Raw genomic sequence first — 25847 nt, forward strand, 5'->3', positions numbered from 1 at the left:
TCTGCTCACTTTCCTTCCCTGTATTCTCCCAACTTTCCAATCCTTCACATTTCACAATCATGGATCGAGTGCAGGCATTCGGTAAGACCTTCAGGTGAGCATAGCCCCTATCCTCCCACCTCAAGCGACCCTATCGCAGAAGGTCCCCCTCCCCTCCGCAGAAAACAACCCCGTTCTGGACCGCTATCGAACGTGAACTGACATCCTCTTGCCTGTCGCTTTTCCGAATAGCGCGAGCTTCACGCCATTTGCGCAGCGCACCCAGCAAATGATCAAGGAGCAGCTGGGACAGGTTGAAGATAAGACCCAGCTCCCCGATGAGTACATCGAGCTCGAGAAGCGCGTCGATGCGCTCAAGCTTGTCCACCAGAAGCTGCTCCAGGTAACGTGAGTTTCTTCCGCAGCTGACGGTCATATCAGGACCGTATTACCTCCCAGCTTTCGACCTTACCACTAACGCTAGTGGGTTGTTCCTAAAATCAGCTCGCAATACTCCAACGAGGCCTATGACTACCCGCCCAATATTCGCGAATCCTTCAACGACCTGGGCCGCACTATCAACGAGAAGGTCACCCTCCTGTCTCAGGCCAGCTCCCCGGCCGAAGCCCAGGCTGCCCTGACCGCGCCGCCCGCCGCAAAGCCCCAGCCCAAGACCTTCAACCACGCGATTGCGCGCGCTTCGCTCGCCGGCTCCCAGACCCTCGCGCAGAGCAGCCATGTCGAGGACCCGCTCGCCACCGCGCTGGAGAAGTACGCCCTGGCTGAGGAGAAGGTCGGCGAGGCCCGTCTCAGTCAGGACGCGCAGATCCAGTCCCGTTTCCTGGCTGGTTGGAACACCACGCTGAACACCAACTTGATGTTCGCTGCGAAGGCGCGCAAGAACGTTGAGAACGCTCGTCTTACCCTGGATTCGATCAAGGCTAGCAAGAAGGCTGCTGCTCACGGTGACTTGGATAACTTGAGCGAGGATGCCCGCCAGGAGATTGAGCAGGCGGAGGATGAGTTCGTTGGTCAGACTGAGGAGGCTGTTAGCGTGATGAAGAACGTATGTTTATGATCGCCCTTGGTTCGGAGTTTGACCTGACAGCCGTACTAACAACCCCTTGCTCAACTAGGTCCTTGATACCCCCGAGCCCCTGCGCAACCTGGCCGATCTGATCGCTGCCCAGCTGGAGTTCCACAAGAAGGCCTACGAGATCCTGAGTGAGCTCGCTCCCACCGTGGACGCGCTCCAGGTCGAGCAGGAGGTAAGCTATGCCCAGCAATTCATGGACTAAATCAAGTACTGACGCCAAATCCCCTGGTATAGGCTAGCTACCGCAAGAGCCGTGAAGGCGCATAAGCATAGTTTCCACATTCTTTCTTCCTAGCCTGCCCTCTTTTTTTGTTCTAAGTTTTGCTCGTTGTTTTGGCCGTTTTGTATCTAGTCCTCTGCCAACACCCTTGCTGCTTCTGGTATTACAAGAAATCGCAGTTAGGGTGTGATTATGTTTCTTTTGCTTGCCATGAGGCTTGCAATGAATAGATTGGAAAGTCAAGCACTGCATTTTGAGTCTTGTAAATACTAATGATCTCGAGTCGTCGAGAATACGTAAATATCTGTACTCTTTGAAACTCCATGTGCTCCACTCCGCATGTGAAAGTAAGCGCATAGGCGACACCGCCCTGGTGCCTGAGGCAGCACAGTCCCAGTCCTAGTCCCGCGAGCTCCAGGAGCTCCGACATCCAACGCCTACGCAACTTGTCAAGTCGCCATTCCTTCCTACGACTTGATCTCTACACTCCGTGGAAGAAATCACACCGTCTGGATCAACGAATTACCTTCCCGGTCTCTCGATCAACCATCTTCCACCATCTACCCGTCTAATCAACCCCTCGATCACCGCTCACCTGGCCGCAATCCGGTACCCGCGCCGATAACCTTACAATTCCCGGACGAACAAGCTCTTAGGAGACTTAGGAAGGACGGATAGGTCCTGAAATACCAAAATGGCGAGCGGGTATGTTCTATTCCCAGCCCGGGGCGAAGAAGTCAAGAGTCGATAATCGCCCAGAAACGCAGTCCAGGTCCCAGGCAGACTGGACACCGTCGTTCCTGACGATGCCTTCGCGCGTGCTTTATCTCTGTAGATCAAACATTCAACTGATTCTTGAGCTTATGCAGATGGAGTCTTTTCGTCGGCCTGATCATCATCGTGGCTCTGTCACTAGCTGCGTGGTTCTTTAGCCCCAAGGGCGAAAATCAGACGTATGTTGTTCGGTTTCCCGCCTGAGATTCGCAGTGTACAGCTACAATGGTGGCTTGTTGGCAGTGGAAGCTAATGACTTTTGTTTTGATTAAGGGTTTGGCGAAGCACACTTATCCTCTCGATCGTGTCTTGTTATTTGATGTGGGGTATGTTCATCCACCTATTTGCATTTCCTTGCCCGACATACAATGGCCATTCATTCAATATGACCAAACAATTCGGAGACTCAAGGACTGTACTAAACTAACCTTTTCGCAACATAGCAATCGTCTTCGTTTCCCAGTTGCATCCCCTCATCGCGCCCAAGAGAGCTGATATCCGACCTGATCGGGTACCCGAGTAAATCCTTTTCTCGGTGGTACCTCTTGGGCTGTCTTGTTTCTTAAGGTTATTCCGAGCCGGGTTTTTTTTTCTTCCTGTGACATAGGATTTTTGATCAAGGAGAATGCGGAAAGATTGATTCTCTTCTTTGAGTGAGGGGATTAAGGTTGTAGAGATGGGGATGGTGGGTTATTCATATCTTTGGAATTGTATGCACTTGGGGTTGCGGGTGTTTTTGTATAGCTTTTTTTCATTTGATGTGCTAGATTTATCTATTTTGGAATCATTCATCTTTTTGAGACTTGAGCGTAGACAGAGTGGTTATACTAGACTCGATACTTCTCTCGTAGGTGGATCTTATTGTACTTCTTTCACTAACCCGGATCAGATCAGATAGAAACATGGGTTTCCCCATCAATTAAGTCGTATGCATATATATACATCTATACCACCAACTCCATTCCTCAAACTCCATCCAAACCATCTCTATCCAACCCCAACAGCCCCCAAAATAACCCCTCTGAACCGCCCACCTAGCAACCTGCCCCGCAACCGCAACAACCACCGACCTCAAATACCCACAACCCAGCAAGATATAAAGCGCCTCGATATTACTCAACAGCACCAAATGCGCATCAACAACACCCAACGACAACAACGACGCCAACAAATCAAATAACCCCGACACATACTGCGTCGGCAAATACGGCCGCAATGAGACCTCCGCCGCAGCGAGATATGACTCTAACAGCGCCGGCGAGGACGCGGCGTCTCGAGCGGATGAGGATAGTGCGGCTTTCGAGGCGCCGATGTCTTTGCGGAATGTACTCTCTGATGCGGTTATGCTGGTGATTCCGCTCCCGCTGCCGCTGCCGTCGGCGCCCCAGATTACGAGGAGAATGGGGAAGAGCTTTGCGCAGCTGCTTACTAGCAGGGCGGTGCTGATTGCTGTTGGACTTGCGGCTGTTGGTGGGGGGAGGGGTTGGATGTTTTGGATTGGGGCTGTGGATGTGCGGCGGGAGGGGGGGAGGGGGTCCTTGTGGTGGGAGTGCTTGTTGGGATTGTGTGGTCATCGAGGGGTCTGGTGGGGAGGTTGTGTCGTTGGGGAAGAGGGGATTTGGCGTGAGTTTTGCAGCTGGGAGACCGAGGGAGAATAATTGCTGTGCGGCGTGGTTTGCTTGTGAGGGTGGTGAGGGTCGGATTGTTGGTGTTGGAGGGCCGGAGGGGAAAGGGGTTGTATCGCCAGTGGTGGCTGTTGTTGCGGGTTGGTTGGTGGATGTTTCTGGTGCGCCGTAGCGGTGGGATTGTGGGACGAGCATTGATGCTAGGAGGCGGACTGTGAGATGGTGCGCGAGTGTTGCGGCGGCGTTGAGGGTTAGGAAGAAGAGGTATTGGACGACGATTGGGGCGCGCGCGATAAATGTCGTTGCAAGGGAGGGGTCTTTCTCGAGACGCGCCCAGGTTAGGTAGACGTCGAAGAGGAGGAGCAGGATCCCGAGGCGAACGATTGATCGCTGGGATAGCGTGTCTTGTTAGTTAACTCAATTCGGCCTCGTGCTGTGCTCGTAGTTGGTAGCTCACATCAAACCGATTATCATCGCGCCCAAGCCGATTGAACAGGAGATGTCGGTATACCTATGTTGCTTGTTAGCATGTAGATTCGCAGTGCTGGGATTGAGCCCATCCTACCTGCGGCTTGATAAGCACGAGGTCGATAAAGATCACGACAAAGTCGTACTCGACATATTTGTCGGCGAAACGCTGGCAGCGCGGACACTGTGTCAGTCGAACGCCTTTGCCTTGGGAGCGGTCATCGGCACGACTGTAGGCGCTGTACAGGTGCGAGACCGGGTATGAGCATTCGATGCAGATGGGCATCGTGTCATGGCGCCATTGGAACAGAGATAGGGTGTTAAGATGCGTGTGAAGAGAGAGGAGGTTCAAGGGTGTGGGCGGTCAAGTTGAGTTGGATGTCGCGGGCTATCGGCTGTCTGCCAGGGGTCCAGAGCCAATTTCATGTGGATCGGTGGGACAGACTTACAGTATGGAGTATAAAGTGCAGTATGGAGTCAACATCTTCAGGGCCAACATGTTTAGAAATTGTATTCCTAATGCTTCTATGGAATTAGACTTTGGATATTCTTAACCGTTCTTAGATACGAATATCCAGGACTCTCCTTGTCTTTTTTTTTTCTAAATCTCTTTCTGCATCTCTTTCGGCATCCATTTGAGACGCTTTCATTACCGATCAAAGTTCGACAATTCTACTTGGCTGCATATTCATATCATGTCAATCTTCTTCAACTCGATTCGACCTAGACTTTAGTTATCACGGATTCCATTGGATGGAGCATCGTGAAATTCTACTGCATCAACCTTACCAATCATGATTTTCGACAAAACCACCAAAAACCGCAACAAACGCCGTGTCTACATCACGCTGCACCACCGTGATGGAACTGATTCATCCAAATCTTGAGAAGCCAGCTTGAGAGGGGTCTTGACTGGCTTTTTCCATGGACCTGTGCTATCAAGAAAGATGATTCGAAAGACGTTTAGACAGAGCTTTGAAATTAGAGTGATAGAAATATGGCTGGTTGGTCCGTTTCTCTGGTCTCTAGACTCAGACTTTTGAATTGCTACCGTAAAACACTAACTACTTAGAGCCAGTCAGTTATTTCTATGCAAAGAGGTAAGAAAACAATCTTTTCCAATCAAAGTGTTGAAAATTGAAAAGGTATTTTGGTTTCACTTTTGGAAAATGTGCCATCCACAGACCAACAGAACTATATACACAGGATATCTAACTCTTCCTATATGCAATTTTGTCGCCTCCTTCAATCAACGACACTTTTATTATCAGCCCAACTAGGCTGAATATTCCGACAAACACCCTCATAATCCCTGAATCGCTGGGTATCCTCCACCAGCCCGGGGGTTGTCCAAAACATCGTCCAATTACTATCAGACAATTTCCACGTCCCACTCGACCGCTCAAAATACCACTTATTCACCGGATTATCCTTACGACTGCGCCAGCACACTCCATCGGGGAAACAAGTGCGCACCATCGCATTGAAGACGACATCCGCCACGCCGCCGGCACCCTGGCTGCGCTTCAGCACGGCGAATTTATCCAGGTACGGCACCATCCGGGCAGCGCTGACTTCGCTGCCGTCGTCGACGACACCTGGTGGTGCTTCCCAGGTTAGGATTGCGCCGCCTTCGTACTCACCTGCGATGATCAGGCCGGCGATGCGGTCGTTCACGCGCTCGAGATAGTTTTGTACGTCGAGTTTGCGGTCGAAAGAATCTTCGATTAGGTGGACTAGGCGGGGGAGGTCGATTGAGGGGTCGTTGAGTTGGAGGCGGGTTTGGCCGGAGGCTTTCCACATTTGCACAGCGGGGTTTGGTAGAATGGTGAGGGGCATGCCGCGCTTGACAAAGGTGGAGTGTGAGGGGAGCGCGCTGATTGCGCTTGCACATCCGTTGATTGACCCGCGACGGCCTGGTGGGAGAGATGATGATAGGAGTGGTTTGTCGGTGAGGAGGTTGTGGATGAGGGGGTTACGCTGGCGTCGTGTTCCCACGGCGGACACGTCTGCGATTGCTTCTTGAGGTGCGCGGGCGGAGTTGGCGACTTCTTGTGGGGAGGTAATGATTCCTGAGGAGGCAGAGGGGAGCATGGCGAGTGCTTGTTGTGAGAGGCGGAGATTCTCTAAGTGTCCGTCGAGAACGTAGCCCATTGCCTTGGAGCCTGGCAGCTTGTTTGATCTCCCAGGAAGAGGGGAGACCACCTCTTGGTCCACAAACTTGGAGAAGGGGTTGCTCTCTAAAAAGGCCGAGGCCGGTCCTTCGTCTTTGCCGGTTGTGAGTTTTCCTTCGCCGACGAGATCGTGCCGTGCATCGAGTAGCTCTTCCTCGATCTCGTCAAACTCTTGTTCCATATTGATAAAGACGTGAGATAATTGCGGACCATTGAAGGCCGGGATTCCTCCAAGCGGGTGTAGTAGAATCACCCGATCCAGGGAGACCTCCTTCTGTAGCTCACTGATCTTTTCCGCTGTCACAGCCGGGTCCTCGTCTGGGTCTGGGATAAGGGACAATCCGGCAAATTCCTTGGTGAGGGCCATGACCGCATCATTCGCCGGCACCGACACGGCCCTGGGATTTTCATCCACATAGGCGATCGGCGTGACAATCACAACATATCCATTCCGGAGCGGGCGTAGAAGCCTCTGTCGAGAAGTGACCGTGGGATCACCCGAGCCATTTTCAGATAAAGATAGGGTTGAGTCAAAAAGGAAGGATTTCGAGTCAGGTTGCGCGTCCACTGCATTTGCGATCCGAGTGGCCTGTTCAAAAGCAACTTGTCGCATTGCAGCGTGATCATCCACGTTGCCCGGGTCAACCACCACACAACACGCCATTCCCAGGCGTGTAAGCTGTGAAAATGTCTTCGCCACACCCGTGAGAGTCTCATCATCGAGGGACTGCGGCGCAGTGACTTTGATCAAAGCCAAATGTACCCTTTCCCATGATTCCTGTTCTTGAGGGACTGGCGTGGTGTTCTGCCGGAACACCGGGGTCTCATATACTGCTCTGGAGGCGCCGTAGAAAGACCCGAGGTTCACCCCAGATGGCAACGATTCTTCCTGTACAGGCTCCTTTGGAGGTTCGCTGGTGGGCTTCGGGTTTCCCTGCGAAGGGTTGGCTTTGAAGCGAGATAAATATGATTTTGCTTCTCGTTTAGTCGAGGCCGAGCTCAGCAGACTCAGAAAAAATTCCTAGAATAACATTCAACATATTAGAATATAATTCAATGCTGGTATTCACAGCTCTAGCATACCTTGTCTAGCATTTTCTCCTTCGCACGGCGCCCCAATCGGTCATAGTTCGGGCTCGAACTCGAGAGCTCGGCAATCTGCTGTGCACGAACATCTCTATGCAGGGATTGCGCCGGGCGCATCATGGCAGGATCATTGGTACGAGCAACATGTTGCTGCCGAACAATCGTCAGTGAGCTTCCATGCAGTCCACAGTACAATCGTATTAGGGCCGGGAATGCATACCTTTGCTAGCGAGGACTGCGCCGCCCGAGGCCAGTGCAGTGCTCGGGAGCTCATTGTCGGCCAGCAACGGCTCTCACGGTCGGCGGTGGAAGAGCAGCCTAGCCTCGAGAGGGATGAAGAGCCAGCTCACCAGAGGAAAGAAAGAAGAAGAGGAATTTAAGTTGAGTCAGGCCCACGAAAATAACGGCGCATGACGCACCCGCGGTAATGATTCACCGCCTGAACCTTCGGGTAGAGGGATTATCGGGCTCCGCTCATGTCTCCCGGTTATTCCGGGGTTGGATGATCTGGTTAATTTTTATTTAAGACGCTTGGATAAGATTCGCTATGAAATCTGCTCATGGTTATTTCCGGTTGAAAATGTCTCATGCACATCTATGACATTACTGTACGATCGGAGCTTGGGCGGGACAGCCCTACGTTCAGTAGCACATGGATGATGATTCCCCATTCGGCGCTAATTCCCGCTTTAGTTTAGACCTTTTCTGGACCTTCGGGTCCGAAAGATAGGCTTTATGTGCGGGTAGTACTCCGTACTGTAGCACTGATATCAAAGTCATTTACATAATCATCTTAACAGCCATAAGATCAACGATAGACCATAGAAACAGGGTCTGTGCCATCAAAAAAGATGACTCGAAGGACAAAAGAAATTTACAAAGATCTTTCAAATATGAGTGAGTGATCGAAGCATGTCTGGTTGATCTCTTCTCTGGTTTCTATACAGAATCTTGAACTGTCACTATATCCAGGTGCCAAACATTACAAAATCTGAGGCTTGCAGGACCTCAAAAGAATCGCCTCTTCCATGAATATAACTCTCAACCTTGTCCTCGTTTATATCCTTCGGCTTGTCCACTCCATCGCCATCCAAGGACACCGAAGAACATCACCATTCCACCCCGGTGCCCTACAGCACCCCCTTTTCACCGTTATACTACCGTGGGAAAAGCTATTAAAGAACTAGAATTAATAAAATATAAAAGCCTAAGGTAGATCTACTAGAAAATTTTTAGTTTCAAGAAAAAAATCTCCAAAAAATGAACTCCCCTCGCCTGAGGGTGTGCCCCGCCGTCCGTGGAGCGCGAAGCGTCGACATGGCCCAGTACTTTCTTCTTCTTTTGTTTGCCCTTTCCTCCAGGGCACACCTATGGTTCACCAATTTATGGTGGATACCAATTAGGCCATCGGAGAGGGGGGGGGGGTTTATTGCTTGACCTGGAACACGGTCATAACCTCTGTTTGCCTAGACTGGCTTTGCTTCATCTCGAGAAGACGAGGTGAAGTTTATTGTATCCTTTATGCTGGTATGTAGGAGTATAGCCTCCAGTTATCAATCCTTGCTGGAACCACTAAGCCTTTTCTTTTCAGAGTACGAGTCTCGGTTGTCACTGTTCAGTATTGGATATGCCATAATATACAATAGCAGGGGGTCGATCCTGGTGGTCGCATGACCAGTTACAGCAACTTGAACCTTTACTGCGAGGGTAACCAACATAATCTAATGATAATAAATCGTCTCGTCGCCATATAAGGTCGATCCAGCCACAGGCTCTCGGACAATACCCGCTGCCACCAGTTCATTGACAAGATTGAAGATCATCAGATCGCAACCATGCGGCGCGATGAAGTCAACCGCCACCGGTAAGTACTCCTTCTGCCCCGTAATGGTGGAGTTATACTTTGCCTGGCCAACTATTATGAACGCACCATCAGTATACGCTGTGAAAGGTCCAAGCATCGGGCGATGCAGAGATCGGGCTCACTTACTGGGAACAACCATATCCGGAACACCGGCAAAGTTCGCGATACGTGAGGCAGCAAATCCGCTGGGGATGCCGGGCATGCTGCGATACACGTTGCGATATGTCGGTGTCGCAGCCGCACCCACATACAAAATCAAACTGTCCGAGCAAGTCACCGGATCGAAGACTTGCACGGTACTGTTCCACCAGGAAGTGAAAGTATCCTTGTTCTTGATCTCCGTCTCCAGCTGGGACTCGGGATACTGCAACCCCCAGTTCCAGCGAGACAGAGGGACAGGGTCAATGAACGGCTTGCGGCCACCATTTGCAGCAGCGTAGTCGGTGTAGAGTGACTGGCCGACACGAGGGAACTGCTGCTTCGAAATGAGAATAGGGTATGTGATGTTCAACATCATCCCCAGGGTCACATTGGCAGACACGCTGGAAGGCTTGGTGGATTCCCACAGAGAATCATAGTCCAGAGTAGTGACTTTCGCACCGCCTAAGAAGGAGGACAGTCTGGATACAAAGTCCAGCACAATACCATATGCTTCGGTAGAAGCGCTGGTGGGGAACCCGATTGTCTTAATGCTCTTGGGGTACTTCGTGTAGGACTTCAAGTTAGCGCTGGCGTAAAGCACCTCCGAAGCGATCTGCCACAGCTTTGCATCCCGAGTGAGAAAACCAGCGGTGTCAAGAAGAGGAGACATAGGCATAACATTGTCCAGCGACACGAGATTCCATGATGGACGGTTGCCAAAACAACCATTCACCTGCGACGGGTTACGAATGGAGCCACCAGTGTCGCTGCCAATAGCAATATCCAGCCAGGGATATGCTCCAATTCCAGAACCAGGGCCCGAGGAGGATGAGCTAGGATCCTGGTACCCATCTCCCCGTGCATTGAAGGGGGAGTGGTAGTCAACCCAGTCATCTGTGGCGGTCTCTCCGTTGGCAAACTGGCTTGTCTTCATCTTGCCAACGATTACGGCACCAGCATCAATCAGGGACTGAATCGCTGGCCCAGTTGTGTTGGCTGCTGGGTAAGTTTCGTAATAGGCACGGTTGCCGCAGCCAGTCTTGACACCTTTGATATCGTAAAGGTCCTTTACACCCAGCCGTACTCCTGCAAGAGGCTTATGCTTCGTCTTGGTGAAATACAGACGAGATGGGACCCCAATGGTCAGGGACGCATATCCTTGGAGACTCGCTGGGAGTACGTCGTAAGATCCATCACCTACCGCGTAGAGACCCTGAGTGAAGGACCCCATCACATCAGAATATAGCAAATAGGCTTCGAATACATCTCCAGTCACTGCATCCAAGAAGTATGGTCCCGGGGGAATACTCTTCGAAGAGGTGGTAACCTTCTTGGTGCTATACGCAGCGGAGAAGCCTAAAAATTTGTTCCCCCAACTTGAAGGTAAAGAGACATCTTCGGATGGCTTCTTGCCAGTGCCATTATACGTGATGAATATATCTACAGTAATTTAATTAGTTCAGCTGGACCAGAACGCCATTGAGAATGGTTGCTTACTTTCAAGGAAACCGGTGTTAAAAACGTCATCATCTGTTTGGTAAACATTCACCAGGCTCTTGATGAGTGAAGTCGTCAATTTCGAGGCATCGCTCCGAATGACGGTGAGTGGAAGGAGACCATTCTTTTGGTGCTCTTGGCCAGTGGGGATCTTGAGGGTTGTCACCGCAGTGGTGGACACGTAGTAAGAGTTGCCGTTGACTTCAATTGTCTGGCCTTTAGGGGTTGTGGAGGCAGCAACAATAGTGGACAGCAGGGACAGCAGAGCTGTCAGACTGAAGCAATTCGCAGAACTCATTTTGTGCTCTGTCTCTGTCTAATGTCATACAAATTGTAAAGCGTCATACCCCTGAGCCTCTATATATACTAAAATGACCAGGTACCACTTTATTGATAGAATTATACGCCATCAGGCTTGTATCATTCATTACCATCGGGGTAGAAAGATAAGGTACTTGTCATCAATTACGTTCACGCTAAGCAAGATATCTGCGGAGCCCTCGGATGAGCGAAGACCAACCCGAGTGGGATGTTTTATTAACATGTTGCTATCGGGAATAATCCATGCCGGCCACTAGTTCTCTCCAGGACAGCCGGGCGGAGCGAACCGCGGCTTTCTTATCTTATCTACCGAGATACTGATAGTAGTCGGAACGCTTGAGTTTGCTAAATCTTTCTATCAAAGCGAGAACGATTCGAGGGTTTGAAAATGTCTTTACGAGCAGCCCGGTTCTTACGTACGGGTTTCATCTAAAGACTGAAACTTCCGAAGGTGACTCCGATTAAGATTGTTTAGCCAGCGACAAATCGATTTTTTTCCCATACATCAAAAATTGAACAATCTTTACTCATATAAATGGAAGTATTGAAAATCATCTATACAACCCTTCAGGATAACTGGCAAGATCATGTGACACCTCACTCATCCGTTCGGACGGGGCGGACCTGACAGATACCGAAATACGGTAGTGGCCTACGCCGCACCTGGAATCTTATCGGTCATCAGATAACTCCCACGAGGTAGGTTCGATTTTTTTTTTTTTTTTTTTGCTTTGGGGAAGCTGCATGACCAGGGCTATGATACCCCAGATTGCGTCCAGGTGGTACAGGGATACTGTGTAACTGTATCCATATAGTCGTCTGGGTAACATAGCCCACGCCCCTTATCGAAAATATATATCCACTTCTGGCCGCTCGGGGTTGGAAAAGCAGGTCCCTTCTAATATGTGTTTATAATAGACTTGCACCTGTTACTGCTGTATTCAGGCATCGTGCTACGAGTTATGCTAGGTCTATCTTTTCTAGCACTATCAACCAGGATCGTATAGAGCACATGGGGAGCATCTATGAATGGATTCGCGCATAGAATGCTAATTTGATCTATGGAGACGTGGGGGCAGCAATAGCAATTAGATGGATGGACGCGTCTTTGATAGCCAAGTCACCACATGGTAGTTGGACTGAGTAGTAGTGAGTGAGTAGTACTACGAGTCAATTGAAATTATTCTAGTATGCTGTCTCACAGGGTCAGCCAAATCGTGACCCTGCAGGTACAATGAGCCAAGATCGATGCTGACTCTGTGGCAGGGTGTATGTGGGACACAAGATCCCTGAAGAGCTGCTGCAAGCTGCACCAACCTGAATGAGGGAGGCTGGAATTTCTAGAAGGCCCCGAGATCGACGACTCGCTGGATCGGATCGAGAGAAAGTTCCCCCCGCTTATCCGCATGGAGGCAGGCGGTGACATGGATGGTGTTTCTGCATTTGAGTTTTTGGGGAGAGAGAGTGACATTGGGGGTACATTGGGGGTACATTGGGGGTACATGCAAGAATACGGGAGAATGAGAGGAAGAACTCGGGCGGATGCGGTACTGCCAGAGTCGCTCCCATTCTGACCTCCCCGCCACCTTCTCTACCCTATTCTTCGCCCTCGTCTTTTTTTTCTTTGCTCTTTCCCACAACTGGGGATATACCACAGCTCAGAAGAAAAAGCCTCACTTCTGGTAAGTTTGAGATCAATCCATCTCGTATCGTCCGTCTCCTTGCTTTCATTCCCCAGCCCCGTCCGGGCGCCGGTCGCCGGTGGGCTACCCCTCCTTGCGTACCCGCACATTGCCCGTGTCGCAAATTCTTATCGCCCTGCCAGAGAACTTCCCCCAGTCCAATCGTGAAGACAAAGGGAACAGCAGGTGAAAGAACCGTTTCTTGAAGCAGCCTTGCCCGAACTTTCTGTCTTGTGCTACGAAGATTTCATCCGAAGTATACTTGGCATATCAACTAATCCCCACTGGTCTAGACTGCATCCCACCCCCTCCAGTCTCCATCGACGCCACCTAGCCAGGTCCCCTTGCAAAAAAAAAAAAAAGGCGACCCTTCAAGTGCGGTTTTACCCAACACGCGAGCGATTTCCTCATCTTGCCACTACCTCCCATCTGTGTTGCGGTCAATCTTGCAACTCTCTCAGCTTCGCCATGTCGGATCTCAACGAGCAGTCGTCGGAGTCAATGCCCGGCCCGGATACCTCTGGCTTGAAGCCGTTGTCCAATGCCAACGATGACCTCACGCCCATCTCCAACCCCAGCAACAATGATTTGGCCCGGATTATGAACCGCGCCGGTATCGCGATGACAAATGGCGGTTTCCCGCTCGACGATCTCGAGGATGAGGATGAAGTGGATGAGGATTACGTTGCAGTCGACCAGGAAGATGTGAATGACTACCCCTACTGGTTCCGCCGGCCTCCAACCCACCACCGCACCATGCTGGACGAGCTGCATCCGTTTGTTCAATTGCTCTCCGTATCCAACGTGGAGGACTGTGTCGAGGTGGAGAATGCCTTCCCCGAGCCAGAGCGCTGTTCGCGTGACAAGTTCATTTACCGCCTCACCCGCTGCCCAGAGCTGAGCTTGGGTATCTTTACGCTGCCTGTCCTGGATGAAACCAAGCCCAAGCCCCGCCCAACTCTTATCGGACACATTATCGCCACCCGGACATCGGAGCCCTTGGTGACTGACCGGGCTATGCGCCTGCCCAAGGACTGGCATGCTGAGCGATGGACGTTTGAAGATAACCAGGCTGTTGGTCACGAAGAGGGCGGTGGTACTATTGCCATTCACTCCCTGGCTGTGCTCCCCGAGCATCAGGGCAAGCAGGTCGGCAGCACCCTGCTGAAGTCATATATTCACCGTATCCGGGAGGCCCAGATTGCGGACCGGATTGCGATTATCGCACATGATCACCTGGTTCCTTTCTATGAGTCGTTCGGATTTGAGTCCCACGGCCCTAGCAAGTGCCAATTCGGCGGAGGTGGTTGGGTGGATTTGGTATGTTCATGATTCCTTTACACCAAATAGTATGCACTTGACTAACACCGCACTCTGCAGGTCTTGGAGTTTGGTAATGAGGAGATGACTTAGTGTCCTGGGCGGTCTTTGTTTTTTTTTGCATCTTTCGGCGTGGACCGTGTGTGGCCTTTTTGCCGGTCTGCTTTTTCTTTCTTTTTGACTGGTTTTCTTTCCCTCATATCTCTGTTTTTTCTTTTCTTTTCCCTTCTCTCTCATGTCCTCGTTACGCACGCTACGTCCGGTCATCGGTTTTGGTCTTTGGGTTTGAAAGAAACTGGAGTTTGTTTTGTCTTCTGGGGTCGGGGATGGCCAGTCTGACGGATTATTCTCAAGATTAAAAGAGGCTTGGGCTCTCTCCCAAACTTGGAGCCCAGGGCGCTTATGTACCATAGTGGAAATGCGATGTACATGAGCATGCCTAGTCTCTCCGATTTCTATCATACTATATAATACAGCAAAAAAAGAATGATTAGACTGTTAAAGTATTTCCTTCATTGTATTGTATTTTGCCTTCTGATTATAAAGTTTCCATAAATCTCAGTTGGCCTCGACTTATCAGGAACCCGGAAAAAGTGGCTCGGTTACCGCATCCAATCCTGGTCCCCGCAATCACTTTCCGCCCGGCAGAAAAATGTCCGACAAACAATTTTTTCGTGGAGAAACTCAACTGGACCCCCCAACAACCTCCCACTTGAAGAGTCAATACACCTCCCAGTTTGACTCCTGTGGCCCATCATGAAGACAACGTGGAAGGATGTGCGTATCTTGAAGTCCTGCGATTCGGTGCCCCGACTCGAGAATCCCCCAACTGATCAGTGTTCACCGCTAGATTGCGCCTGTGCCTACCCACCAGGAATTCCTGGACATTGTCCTGAGCCGCACTCAGAGACAGTTGCCCACCCAGATTCGTGCTGGTTTCAAGATCAGCCGTATCAGAGGTATGATCCTTATACTCTCAGTTGATCCGATCGGTTTTTGCGAAGGAACGGGCAAAGACCAAAAAATGTGATCGAGGTTATCGATAAAGACAATATCGCTGATCAATTTTTTCTTCGCGGCAGGTTTCTACACCCGTAAGGTCAAGTATACCCAGGAGACCTTCTGTGAAAAATTCCAGGCCATTCTCGATGGATTCCCTCGCCTGCAGGATATTCATCCTTTCCGTAAGTTCTCCCTGCGATTCGATCAGCTCGCGACGTGGGGCCTAACACATCCGATTAGACAAGGATTTGCTGAACACCCTCTATGATGCCGACCACTTCCGCATTGCCCTCGGCCAGGTCTCGACCGCCAAGCATCTGATTGAAACCGTTTCTCGCGACTACGTCCGTCTGATCAAGTATGCGCAATCTCTGTTCCAGTGCAAGCAGCTTAAGCGCGCTGCGCTCGGTCGCATGGCGACCATCTGCCGTCGTCTGAAGGATCCCCTCGTCTACCTGGAGCAGGTCCGCCAGCACTTGGGTCGTCTTCCCTCGATTGACCCCAACACCCGCACTCTCCTGATCTGCGGTTACCCCAATGTCGGCAAGTCCAGCTTCCTGCGTAGCATCACCCGCGCCGATGTCGATGTTCAGCCCTACGCCTTCACCACCAAGTCCCTGTTCGTCGGTCATTTCGACTACAAGTACCTGCGTTTCCAGGCTATCGATACCCCCGGTATTCTCGACCACCCTCTGGAGGAGATGAACACTATTGAAATGCAGTCCATCACTGCTGTTGCTCACTTGCGCTCTGCTATTCTGTACTTCATGGATCTGTCCGAGCAGTGTGGTTACTCTGTTACCGACCAGATTAAGTTGTTCCACAGCATCAAGCCTCTCTTTGCCAACAAGATTGTCTACATTGTTGTCAACAAGATTGATGTCCGCCGCCCCGAGGATCTGGATCCCGAGCAGCAGGCTGAGCTGCAGGAGATTCTCAAGTCTGGTGATGTTGAGATGCTCCAGGTTTCTTGCACTACTACCGAGGGTGTGACCGCCGTCAAGAACGCTGCTTGCGACAAGCTGCTCGCCGAGCGTGTCTCTCAGAAGCTGAAGTCTGGCTCCAACACTGCCGGTACCCCCGGTGGCCGTCTGGGTGATGTCCTGGCCCGTATTCACGTCGCTCAGCCCATGGGTGGCGTCACACGCGAGACCTTCATCCCCGAGGCCGTCAAGAACCTTCAGAAGTACGACAAGAACGACCCCAGCCGCCGGAAGCTCGAGCGCGACCTGGAGGAGGAGAACGGTGGTGCTGGTGTTTACAGCTTCGATATGCAGCGCGACTACACCCTGGCCGACTCCGACTGGAACCACGACAAGGTTCCCGAGGTGTGGAACGGCAAGAACATCTACGACTTTGTGGACCCGGATATCGAGTCCAAGCTCGCTGCTCTGGAGGAAGAGGAGGAGAAGCTCGAGGCCGAGGGTTACTACGATTCGGACGAGAGCGTCGAGGAAGCCGAGGATGCCGATACCCGCATGAAGGCAGACCTGATCCGCGAGAAGCGCACACTCATGCGCAACGAGGCCAAGATGCGCAAGTCGCTCAAGAACCGTGCTCAGATCCCCCGTTCCGCCAAGTCCAAGAAGCTCTCCGAGATGGAGCGTGGTCTCGACTCTGCTGGTTACGATGTCGATGCCGCGGGCTCCCGCGCCCGCTCTCAGAGCCAAGCCCGTGGTCGTACTCTTACCCGCGGCGAGCCTGGTGATGATGATGCTATGGACTTGGATGATCCCCACAAGGCCCTTGCTCGTGCCAAGAGCCGCGCCCGCAGCCAGGCCGCGACTGACCGTCGTAACGATGGTGTCGTTGATGAGACGGCTCGTTCCAAGGCTGAACGCCTGCACAAGTTGGGCCAGAAGAAGATGAACCGCATGGCCCGACAGGGTGAGGCTGATCGTCACACTACCGTCTCTCTTGCTAAGCACTTGGTATGTACACCCATTGATTCAACCATAATACCCCACTTGGTACATCCTGCTAACACATTTGATACAGGTCGCAGGAAAGCGTGGTATTGGCAAGAACGAGCGCCGTTAAGGCTCCCCCGCTTAATCATCGTCAAAATTGGGTCCAGGTTCGATTTCTCCATACCGGGTGCACAATGGTGTCTGGCGTTGTCTTGTCTTACTCTTTTCATTTTCATTTTCATTTTCTTCCCTTTGTTTCCTTTGTCTCGTTCATTTGACACGGGGGCGTGTTTTCCACGCACACATTCCATACACTACTCACTATCCACGTACTGTACCTTGTGAATCGGGGCGTGGATCAGATGAAGGGCTTTAACCAGCTTATACGATTTTGTTGGGGGATTAGATTTCTGTTCATCTTATCTTTATCTTTTCTCCCAGTCATTAGGACCAAAAGTTTTGGACTTGACATGATGAATGTTGCATATACCAATACAGATGAGATTTTTTGGTTATGACTTTACTATCGTATGAGCCTTGTGGGCAATTATCTTCGTAGGTCAACGCTTGAGGGTGATGAGGATTGAATATTATTCCTGGCTAAGGTTAGTTGCATGCCACTAGTGCTTTCACATAACAGACTATATACCTACCATTTTCGGATGTGGTGGATAACTTGTTGAAAGTGACTTCCCTTTGGTATTATTGTGTTACCTCAATCTGAAGATAGGTATGTCAGTTAGTATTATGCTCAATTTATATTGAACTGCCCTTCATAGATGATAGAGGACTTTGTACAATGCATCGCTAAGTCCTTAGGCTCTCTCGGTGTACATTGTGTCAAAGTCATTGACTAAGAAAAACGTATCCTGTTAGCGATATAACCGATTCGACAATTCAGAGAGGAAAGAGGCTTAATTAATAGACTCATAAATCCGTGCTCATTCCAAGAAGGAAAGAAGCTATCTCGGATCTATGGTCTGATCCACTATGAAGCAGCCCGTTTGTACCCGAGCTAGGGCTTGCAGTAAGCCTAAATTGTGGGCTTGGCAGATCCCCGAGGAGCAATAAAAAGGGGGACCCGTCCCCATCTGCACCGCCAACTATTTTTCTTCCACCATCATCATGACGACTTCACAATTCGCTGCGAGACCGATACTCATGCTTTACAAAAAGAAATTGAGTCACATCAGCCAAGTACCGGAGGCACAATGCAATGATAATACTGCCCGGTGGGTGATGGGCGAGGAAAAAGATCGCAGTATACCGTGGATTTATAGGGGAGCTGTTGGCTATTATCAAAAAGCCAAGGTGGTGTAATGGAAGCATGTGTGAGTCACACCCTTCTGGGTGCCTCTTCGGAGGGGCGCGACCCATGTTCGATCTTGGCCTTTGTCTTTTTTTTTCTTTCTTTCTTCCATATTCGGAGTCGGAGTCATGCTGGTAGCCATCTCCAGTGATATGTGTCCGTTTGTTTTTGAAGGATTCTCAAGATGGGAGTACGTAGAAGTACAGGCGGAAAGGCCGCTATCTCTGGTGGCAGATATAATCACTTTTGGCGTCGATTACATAGGCGATATGTCCCTATTCTAGTGGTAGAGTGGTTCCTTTGATCGGGATATTGAGGATCCAGATGTACCTTTTCTCCACAATAACCAAAAGGGGTATACATAGTGTCTCGTGCGAGTAGCCTCGGCCTTGTTCTTCTAGCAGGTACAATCTGCGAGTTTATTGTTGCCTATTTGTCATGGTTAATGGTCTTTGAGTCCTTTGGTCTAAGGAAAGAAAGACATTGTTTTCTTTTACTTGATCAATGGCGGAAAAGGGTAGCCTGACTTTGATCCCTATCATACAATGGGACCGAGACCGGCCCTTGTTTGAATCTATATTCGATCTTCTACCAATTTTAGAATCCACGAGTTCCCTCTTGATGGCTATGACTATAAAAACGAGGCAAGTTCCTACTCAATACCGCTCATCATCACGGATCCCAATCCCATCCAAAGAACATAGTTCTCTCTATCTTCTCTTCCAAAATATCCATCAAAGGTCATTATACCCTTGACCCCCAAAAACTATCTCAAAAATGCCTCGTATCGACTACAATCACTACGAACTCTGGCTCGCCCAGTGCAAAGTAGAGTCCCCCCACAAACCCTGTCACTGGATACTGCTAATGGTCCACCCCAACGACACCCATTGTATCTGGTACCACTGCGTCAATGAGACCGGCGAAGCAGGAGACTACGAGACGCTTATCGAACCAAACCAACGCTTCAACAGCTGGAGCTTTGACGAGAAATTCTACCTTGGTATGTTCCCCACTGAATTGGACGTTGCAGTTAGTCAGGAGGCGAATAAGGTTCTGCAGCAGAATTGTCAGTAGTGGGTTTTGTATGTCATTTTAAGGCTTGAGCGGAGGGGCTTGGTTCCTCGTGGGGTTTATAGAGGGTGGGTTGGGGAGGTTAGTGAGCGTTGGGGAGATGAGGGGCCTGGGGATTTGAGACATTGAGGTATTGAGAGAGGGCTTTTTAGGGACTCAGGGAGCATGGAAAGCCCTGCTCTCCATGCTCTGTGGCCGTATGTTACTATATCACCTTCTTCGGTGTGCCTGTAAAAGATACAATAGCTGTGGAGCTTTCGCCGGTCACTGATAGTATACTTTGATTGAGTGGAATTGTCAGCGAGCGGAGCCTATTCGTACTTCGGTTCCGCTAGTTCAAGATTATCCGTCACTCATTATGAATCGAATTCTCATTTGGAAAGATTAATTTCGATTGATGCAATTGCCTGGAAAGTGCCTTGTGCGGCAGCAAGTTGTACTCTGCACAGACAAGATTTTCTCTTCTTTGTCTCTCTGCGTTATTGTCATCGACTGGGAGAGAATTAAGAATTATATGCTTTGTACACCTGTAACGCACCCTCGATACTCTGGACAAGCCCAAACAGCACGGTCAAGGATATCGCTACCCATAATGGGTACCACTGACTAACATCCCGTCTGTCATTTCTTCCTCTTCATTCCAACTTTCTACGCTCTTGACTGCGTGATTCAGCTAACTACCACCGACCAAGAGAGAGACCCAAGGCAGCAACTAGTTCTGACAAAGGGCAAAAATATTCAAGCTTGCATCGGCAGACAAACAGACTCCAGCGCCGCTACCCAAGGCGGCGACAGTCGCTGCGTGCAATGCAATGTCGGCGAATCAAACATCTTCGTTCCAGTGAGTAACATGAAAATTCGCAGCGATTTATTTTGGGAGACCAAATGGGCTGAAGATGGAATCTAATCATATTTGATGCAGATCCACTGTCATACTTGCTCTGAATGTCATCACTTCAGATGGATCTCCCCGAGCATGGAGGTGGTGCCCACACGTGATGCTGGTCGAGTCCAGCTGATCGCTGTCATGATATTCAGGTCGCGAACTCCAGTACCTTGACATGAACGTCTTATCATGATCTTCGCATAGGCTGGCGTTCCAAAAAGGTGGTCTATTTCTGGGCATTTCCGCGGCGTTTCGGTGCATTCAAGTTTTATCATTCTACCAGAATTCACGAAAACGGGTTTCGATTTCATGTTGTGCTTCAATAAATGAAAAAAATTTGAGTTTCTGAGACCTTTTCCGGCCTTTTCTAGCCAGAGAGAGAATATATTGAAATATGTTTAGGGAACATTCAAGAGAATCAGCGACTTGTTAGGGTCCAGGGCGGTCCCTGTTGGTGTTGAGATTCACTAGCAACAAGAGTGTCTTCACGAAGATCAAATGGGCCGATCAGCCTGAGTATTGGGTGAGCTTCTGGGAATTGTGGTTAGTCAGGAGGTGTATAAGGTTCTGCCACAGAATTGTGAGTTTTGGGCTTTTTATGTTATTTTGAGGCTTGAGCGGAGGGGCTTGGTTCTTCGTGGGGTTTAAACGGGGTGGATTGGGGAGACGAGGGACCAGGAGATTTGAGGTAGTTATTGAATTTTTTTGCCTAGAATGCACGGATAACGTCTTGTCGTGGTAGTTTTGAGTTTTTGTTCCTCTTTCGTGGGGGCGGTTTTGGCCGAGTCTGGTAGAAACAATCCGATCTCGAGTTTGAGAACTAGGTTTGTGTAACCAGGAATGTCTTTTGGCGCGAGAATGGAGCTCCGTTTTTGCAGTTTCGGAGAACTTTTGATATAACTTTGTAGGCGAGCAGCCACTTGGTCTCCATAATAGTCTGAGCGCTTGAGTAGATTACGTTTTAAGTTTCGATACAGATTCAATACAGATTCAATACAGATTCAACACGGATTAAATACGAATTCAATACGGATTTTAAGGGGTTGATGAACACTGCAGTTGTTTGAATTTTATCACAAGAATAGTCCAATTCAAGGAGGTTAGGTTTCTCAACTTGATGAAATCCATATGGAGATCTGGGGTGGAAGAGAACTCGAGAAATGTACAGCAGGACACTATTATCTCGATTCAGCAAGTCCATGAAGATCGAACCAAGGATGGAAACACGGACATACGGACTATCCATGACCGCTTGAATAGTTTCTCCTAGTGGTGGGTACGACTGATTAATTCTGGTACAGTGGGGCAGACTCCCCGGATTCGCTCGACTGGGTCACCAGCTTGACCAATAGAGTGGCCCGGCACACTTGTTTAAGTTGGCTCGAACTTCTCCTCATCGCTCGCGACTCGACTCGATTGGCTGGACTGGTCCAAGGGCTGGTGTGACGGTTACGAGGGCACTCTACCGAGCACGAATCCTTCGATCCTTCGCACCGAGATCGCAGGCTCAAAGTTCTAATCCACCCCGGCTCCTTCCCCCAGCTGCGCGATTAATATCTCGTACTTATTATCGATCCCTTCGCCTTTTCTTTCTCCTCTCCTTCACAACACCTACCCGTCCCACGATGCGCGGCCCTGCGCGACCGAAATGGGCGTCTCCGCATATTACGAGCTGAGCTGGTCCATTCTGAGCACCATTGGCTTGTTCTTAACCATCATTGGAGTTTGGGCCATTCTCATTACTCGCGTGTCACCTCTACATCTCGTTCCTATCATTGTTTCTATTGCCTGCGCTGTCGCAAATGGCCTCTGCTACTACGCTTTTTATGCTGAGCACCCGACGCAGCAGCAAGTCGTTGCCAGTATCTTTGCAGATATATTTTGGCTGGTGCGTTCTCCCAATACTTGCAATGATAAAGCGACTTGCTAAACCCATCTACAGATCCAAGAAGCCGGCCTCTCATTCTACAGTTACCAAATCCTCGTCCACACCCTCAAGAACCGCGCCCTCCTCATCTTCCGCACCATCTTCTGGTCATTAATGACCTGTATCGTCGGAATCCGCATAGCTATCGCCGCTACTCGCGCCGTCGAAATCGCCACAAACGAACCCCTCCAACAACGCGTCGACTACCTTCACGTCGGCTACTTTACAGCCATCGCCCTCGTGGAAACTAGCAGCGCTGTGTTCCTCATTCGCCTCCTCCGCGATGCATACGTCATGTCCCCCTGGAGCTCACCAACCCACCACCTCTTCCGACATCTGCTGCAGTCGACAGAGATTCGGCTCGCCAGTCTATGCTGCATTGGTATCCTGCGCGCTGTTACATTCTCACTGAGGACTTCTGCGCAGAGCGCGACGACTATCCCAGGGGAGGTTGATCGCTTCGCGTATACCCTGGAGTGTCTATTCCCTGTCGTGATGATCATTGATATCCTTGCGTCGAAGAGAATCCGGTTTGAGAATCATAGTCTTATGTATTGTAGTGATCCGCCGGATGGGGATACGGAGAGACATCCAGGTTGGGTTGGTCATCCTCCGAGGCGGCATTCGCGGTGGGCAGATATGTCGCCGAGGCATTCGTAGATGAGAGAGAATATGTGGATTTTGATATGGCGATTCTTTGTATTATACGACATGTCTTGGTTGATAAGAAAAGTCAACAATGAAAAAAAAACACGTATCAGTCAGCCTGCTTTAATAAATTCTACATACCTCGGATGCAACACCGCGGAGGTCCTATGCTTTATCGCTGGAAGGAAACACCCTAGTCATGCAGGGTGAATGTGTTCGCCGAAACGTCGACTCGTGCTGCTGCGGCTAACGTAGCCACTATACTTGTCTACAATAACGTCGCGGCTCGCGGGTTGCCTAAGTAGAACCTTAGTAGGGTGATGTTCCACCAGTGGTATAGCTAACTAGATCATGCTGCTCTGCGGGTTTATCCGACACCAACGGCGAAACTCTACTCAGCGCTACTCAGAATAGTATATTGTACCAGCTTGAGCTGCTGCCTGTAAGCCTTTGACTAGTTCGCTGGTTGAAAATAGCTCTAAGTGGGATCAGACAGAGATCGAGTTGTCCGCATGCACTGCCCATCATCGCCCACTCTTTTCATCTTGTCTCTTATCTACTATGTTCTAAGGAGCACCCACAGAAGATGCATTGAGTACCCTCGTAACGCCCATTGCGATTAGATTATGCTAGGTAGAGTTAGTACTATCGATCTAATTTATCCTCACATACATAGTTTGCGTGATGGTAGACAAAGGTTATCACCGATTTCCAGGTCAAACAATCACTCCCCCTCCCCCTCCAATGGCCTAGTTGGTATCCGCCATAAATTGGTGAACCATAGGTGTGCCCTGTAGGAGTGGGCAAACAAAAGCAGAAGAAAAAAAAATACTTGGCCAGTGTTGACGCTTCGAGCTCCACGGACGGCCGGGCACACCGCTAGGCGGGTGGAGTTCTTCTTTTTTTTTGGAGATTTCTTTGTAACATTCTTTTTTTAATAGAAAGACTTATCTTAGAATAGTATATTCTATTAGTTTCTTTTATTTAATAGCCTTTTCAACCGGGTGAGCAGGGTGTAAAGAGCTGAATCAGACGGCACTGGGGACCAGTGATGTCCATCGATGTCCGTGGATGGCGATGCAGTAACAGGGCGAAGTATATAGAGGAGGAGAAGGTCGAGGGTTCGATTCATGGAGGGGAGAATTTATTTAGGTTGCAAATGACCTCTCTGTATTAAGAGATTGTAATATAGCAGGCGGGCTTATACAAAAGAGTCAAATCAATTATAGCAAACTTCGCTGCCCAGGTGAGATATCTATCTTGTGGAAATTCACTTCAGCGAACAAACTGCCCTGTTAGACATATCGTTAATGATTCAAACGCTGACTAGTTATTTGTTGGGACAAGTTTTCGTATTCAGATAGCCGAGGTTCTGACATGTGTAAGGTTATAGTGTTGCATCCATCGCTTCGCGGGGGAGTTGCGGGTACGTACTCGGACGTCTTGACGAAACATCACATGGTATAAAACCTCTAGCTGTCAGTACCTCGAAGTACACAAGATTACTCTATCCCGTTTTTCTGATATTCTCCAAGCTGCATGAGTTCCTGACTGGAAGCACCATTCCCGTTAATTTGCTAGCAGTCATGGCGCCTTCCAAGTCCTCGAGTGCAACGGCCAGCTCTTTCTCGAGCAGATCTGTCCCCAAAGATCGATCGGGTAACCCAATCCCTCATGGCAAACGATGGGCCTATTTGACCACGGCCCTATCTAACTCCAAAATAATCTCCCTTGGAGCGTATACAGCTCTTGTGGCTGCGTTCATATCTTTCAACTCCTCTGCTACAGGCCACAATTTCTACGATTATCTGGACAATATGTACGGTGTGTACAATATGAACCTGTGGGGAACTTTTATCATCACATCTGTATTCTTTTGGCTGTGGTCTGCTGTCTTTGCGATTCCCGACTTGACCGGATGGCCAGTGTGGCTTTTCAAATATAAAACCCAACCTTTTGTGCGGGTCAATGGAAAGGCATATTTCCGCATTGCGATGATCTCCTTGCGAAACCAAGTCCTCGTTGCATTCCCTTTGCTACTACTGGGGACTCTCACCACGCGTCCAATGCCGGTGGCTTCGAAATTCCTACCGTCACCACTCAAAACGATTGCTACGATTATATTCGATATCTTCTGCACCGAAGTCGGCTTTTACTACGTCCACCGCCTGTTTCACTCGAACCTACTATATCCCACCTTCCACAAAAAACATCACGAATTCACCGCCCCTGTCGGACTAGCGTCGACGTACTGTACAGTTGCGGAACATGTGTTTTCGAACTTATTGCCCAACTCTATCGGGACACTGCTTGTCCCTCATCATTGGTCTCAAGCTGTTTTCACCTTCTTGTTCCTTGAATTCGGTACCATCTGCACACACTCGGGGTACAATATTCCGGGGATGCCGTCGAATTTGCAACACGACTTCCATCATTTCGCTTTTGATGAAAATTTTGGTCCAACGGGTATTTTGGATGCATTTCATTGCACGGATAAGAAGTTCAAGAGGACGATGGAGGAAGCTAGGCAAAGAACTCGAGGAGATGACGAAGAGGCAAGGAAGATCGTGCTTGGAAACCTGGCCCGAGTGGGGATCACGGAATGAGTCAAATGATATGGCTCTGTGATGAGCATTTGTAGTAGATGCCTTATTTTTTAGGGGAAATGTGAGTCTCAAGGGGATTGTGAGAATATAGATCATGATCAAGCGTCTCGACCAGGGCGATTGATATATTGCAAAGACCATCTAGTCACGTGCTCTAAGAGCATCTTCCCCCGAATCCCCGATAAGCCTTCGAGCTGAGCGAAGGGGCGGGGTGACTACGCGGGAATTTGCATGACAC

General features: G+C 49.8%; 10 protein-coding genes across 10 annotated transcripts; 7 read left to right on the plus strand and 3 right to left on the minus strand.

Annotated features, from left to right (window-relative positions):
• Positions 1-59: 59 nt before the first annotated feature.
• N7473_001326 (BAR domain-containing protein) lies at positions 60-1342 on the plus strand (the record flags this gene model as incomplete). Its single annotated transcript, XM_057147266.1, has 5 exons — positions 60-94; positions 232-387; positions 484-1045; positions 1116-1247; positions 1310-1342. 5 exons carry the CDS (start codon positions 60-62, stop codon positions 1340-1342), a joined length of 918 nt encoding a protein of 305 aa, XP_057015152.1.
• Positions 1343-1989: 647 nt separating this feature from the next.
• N7473_001327 (V-type proton ATPase subunit e) lies at positions 1990-2592 on the plus strand (the record flags this gene model as incomplete). The annotated part of the gene is made up of 4 exons (XM_057147267.1): positions 1990-2000; positions 2165-2248; positions 2343-2395; positions 2513-2592. 4 exons carry the CDS (start codon positions 1990-1992, stop codon positions 2590-2592), a joined length of 228 nt encoding a protein of 75 aa, XP_057015153.1.
• A 649-nt stretch (positions 2593-3241) lies between these two features.
• On the minus strand, positions 3242-4448 carry N7473_001328 (sterol homeostasis protein ARV1; the record flags this gene model as incomplete). Its single annotated transcript, XM_057147268.1, has 3 exons — positions 3242-4084; positions 4152-4205; positions 4260-4448. The coding sequence occupies 3 exons, from the start codon at positions 4446-4448 to the stop codon at positions 3242-3244; spliced, it is 1086 nt and encodes a 361-aa protein (XP_057015154.1).
• Positions 4449-5318: 870 nt separating this feature from the next.
• arg2 (acetyl-CoA:L-glutamate N-acetyltransferase) lies at positions 5319-7808 on the minus strand. The gene is made up of 3 exons (XM_057147269.1): positions 7643-7808; positions 7420-7572; positions 5319-7357 (listed from the first exon to the last, which is right to left on the minus strand). The coding sequence occupies exons 1-3, from the start codon at positions 7694-7696 to the stop codon at positions 5408-5410; spliced, it is 2157 nt and encodes a 718-aa protein (XP_057015155.1). The 5' UTR covers positions 7697-7808; the 3' UTR covers positions 5319-5407.
• A 1335-nt stretch (positions 7809-9143) lies between these two features.
• Positions 9144-11222, minus strand: N7473_001330 (uncharacterized protein; the record flags this gene model as incomplete). Its single annotated transcript, XM_057147270.1, has 3 exons — positions 9144-9364; positions 9413-10867; positions 10925-11222. 3 exons carry the CDS (start codon positions 11220-11222, stop codon positions 9144-9146), a joined length of 1974 nt encoding a protein of 657 aa, XP_057015156.1.
• A 1619-nt stretch (positions 11223-12841) lies between these two features.
• On the plus strand, positions 12842-14753 carry N7473_001331 (polyamine acetyltransferase). The gene is made up of 3 exons (XM_057147271.1): positions 12842-12927; positions 13071-14247; positions 14308-14753. Exons 2-3 carry the CDS (start codon positions 13396-13398, stop codon positions 14338-14340), a joined length of 885 nt encoding a protein of 294 aa, XP_057015157.1. The 5' UTR covers positions 12842-12927; positions 13071-13395; the 3' UTR covers positions 14341-14753.
• Positions 14754-15003: 250 nt separating this feature from the next.
• On the plus strand, positions 15004-17289 carry N7473_001332 (putative GTPase NOG1; the record flags this gene model as incomplete). The annotated part of the gene is made up of 5 exons (XM_057147272.1): positions 15004-15024; positions 15098-15206; positions 15330-15431; positions 15490-17180; positions 17248-17289. 5 exons carry the CDS (start codon positions 15004-15006, stop codon positions 17287-17289), a joined length of 1965 nt encoding a protein of 654 aa, XP_057015158.1.
• Positions 17290-19245: 1956 nt separating this feature from the next.
• Positions 19246-19545, plus strand: N7473_001333 (uncharacterized protein; the record flags this gene model as incomplete). Its single annotated transcript, XM_057147273.1, has 1 exon — positions 19246-19545. The coding sequence occupies one exon, from the start codon at positions 19246-19248 to the stop codon at positions 19543-19545; it is 300 nt and encodes a 99-aa protein (XP_057015159.1).
• Positions 19546-22076: 2531 nt separating this feature from the next.
• On the plus strand, positions 22077-23015 carry N7473_001334 (uncharacterized protein; the record flags this gene model as incomplete). The annotated part of the gene is made up of 2 exons (XM_057147274.1): positions 22077-22316; positions 22371-23015. 2 exons carry the CDS (start codon positions 22077-22079, stop codon positions 23013-23015), a joined length of 885 nt encoding a protein of 294 aa, XP_057015160.1.
• Positions 23016-24589: 1574 nt separating this feature from the next.
• Positions 24590-25609, plus strand: N7473_001335 (sterol desaturase family protein; the record flags this gene model as incomplete). Its single annotated transcript, XM_057147275.1, has 1 exon — positions 24590-25609. One exon carries the CDS (start codon positions 24590-24592, stop codon positions 25607-25609), a length of 1020 nt encoding a protein of 339 aa, XP_057015161.1.
• Positions 25610-25847: the final 238 nt, after the last annotated feature.

The sequence above is a fragment of the Penicillium subrubescens genome (assembly GCF_028828155.1).
Source record: "Penicillium subrubescens strain IBT 31985 chromosome Unknown utg000001l_segment0_segment0, whole genome shotgun sequence".
Classification (NCBI taxonomy): Eukaryota; Fungi; Ascomycota; class Eurotiomycetes; order Eurotiales; family Aspergillaceae; genus Penicillium; species Penicillium subrubescens.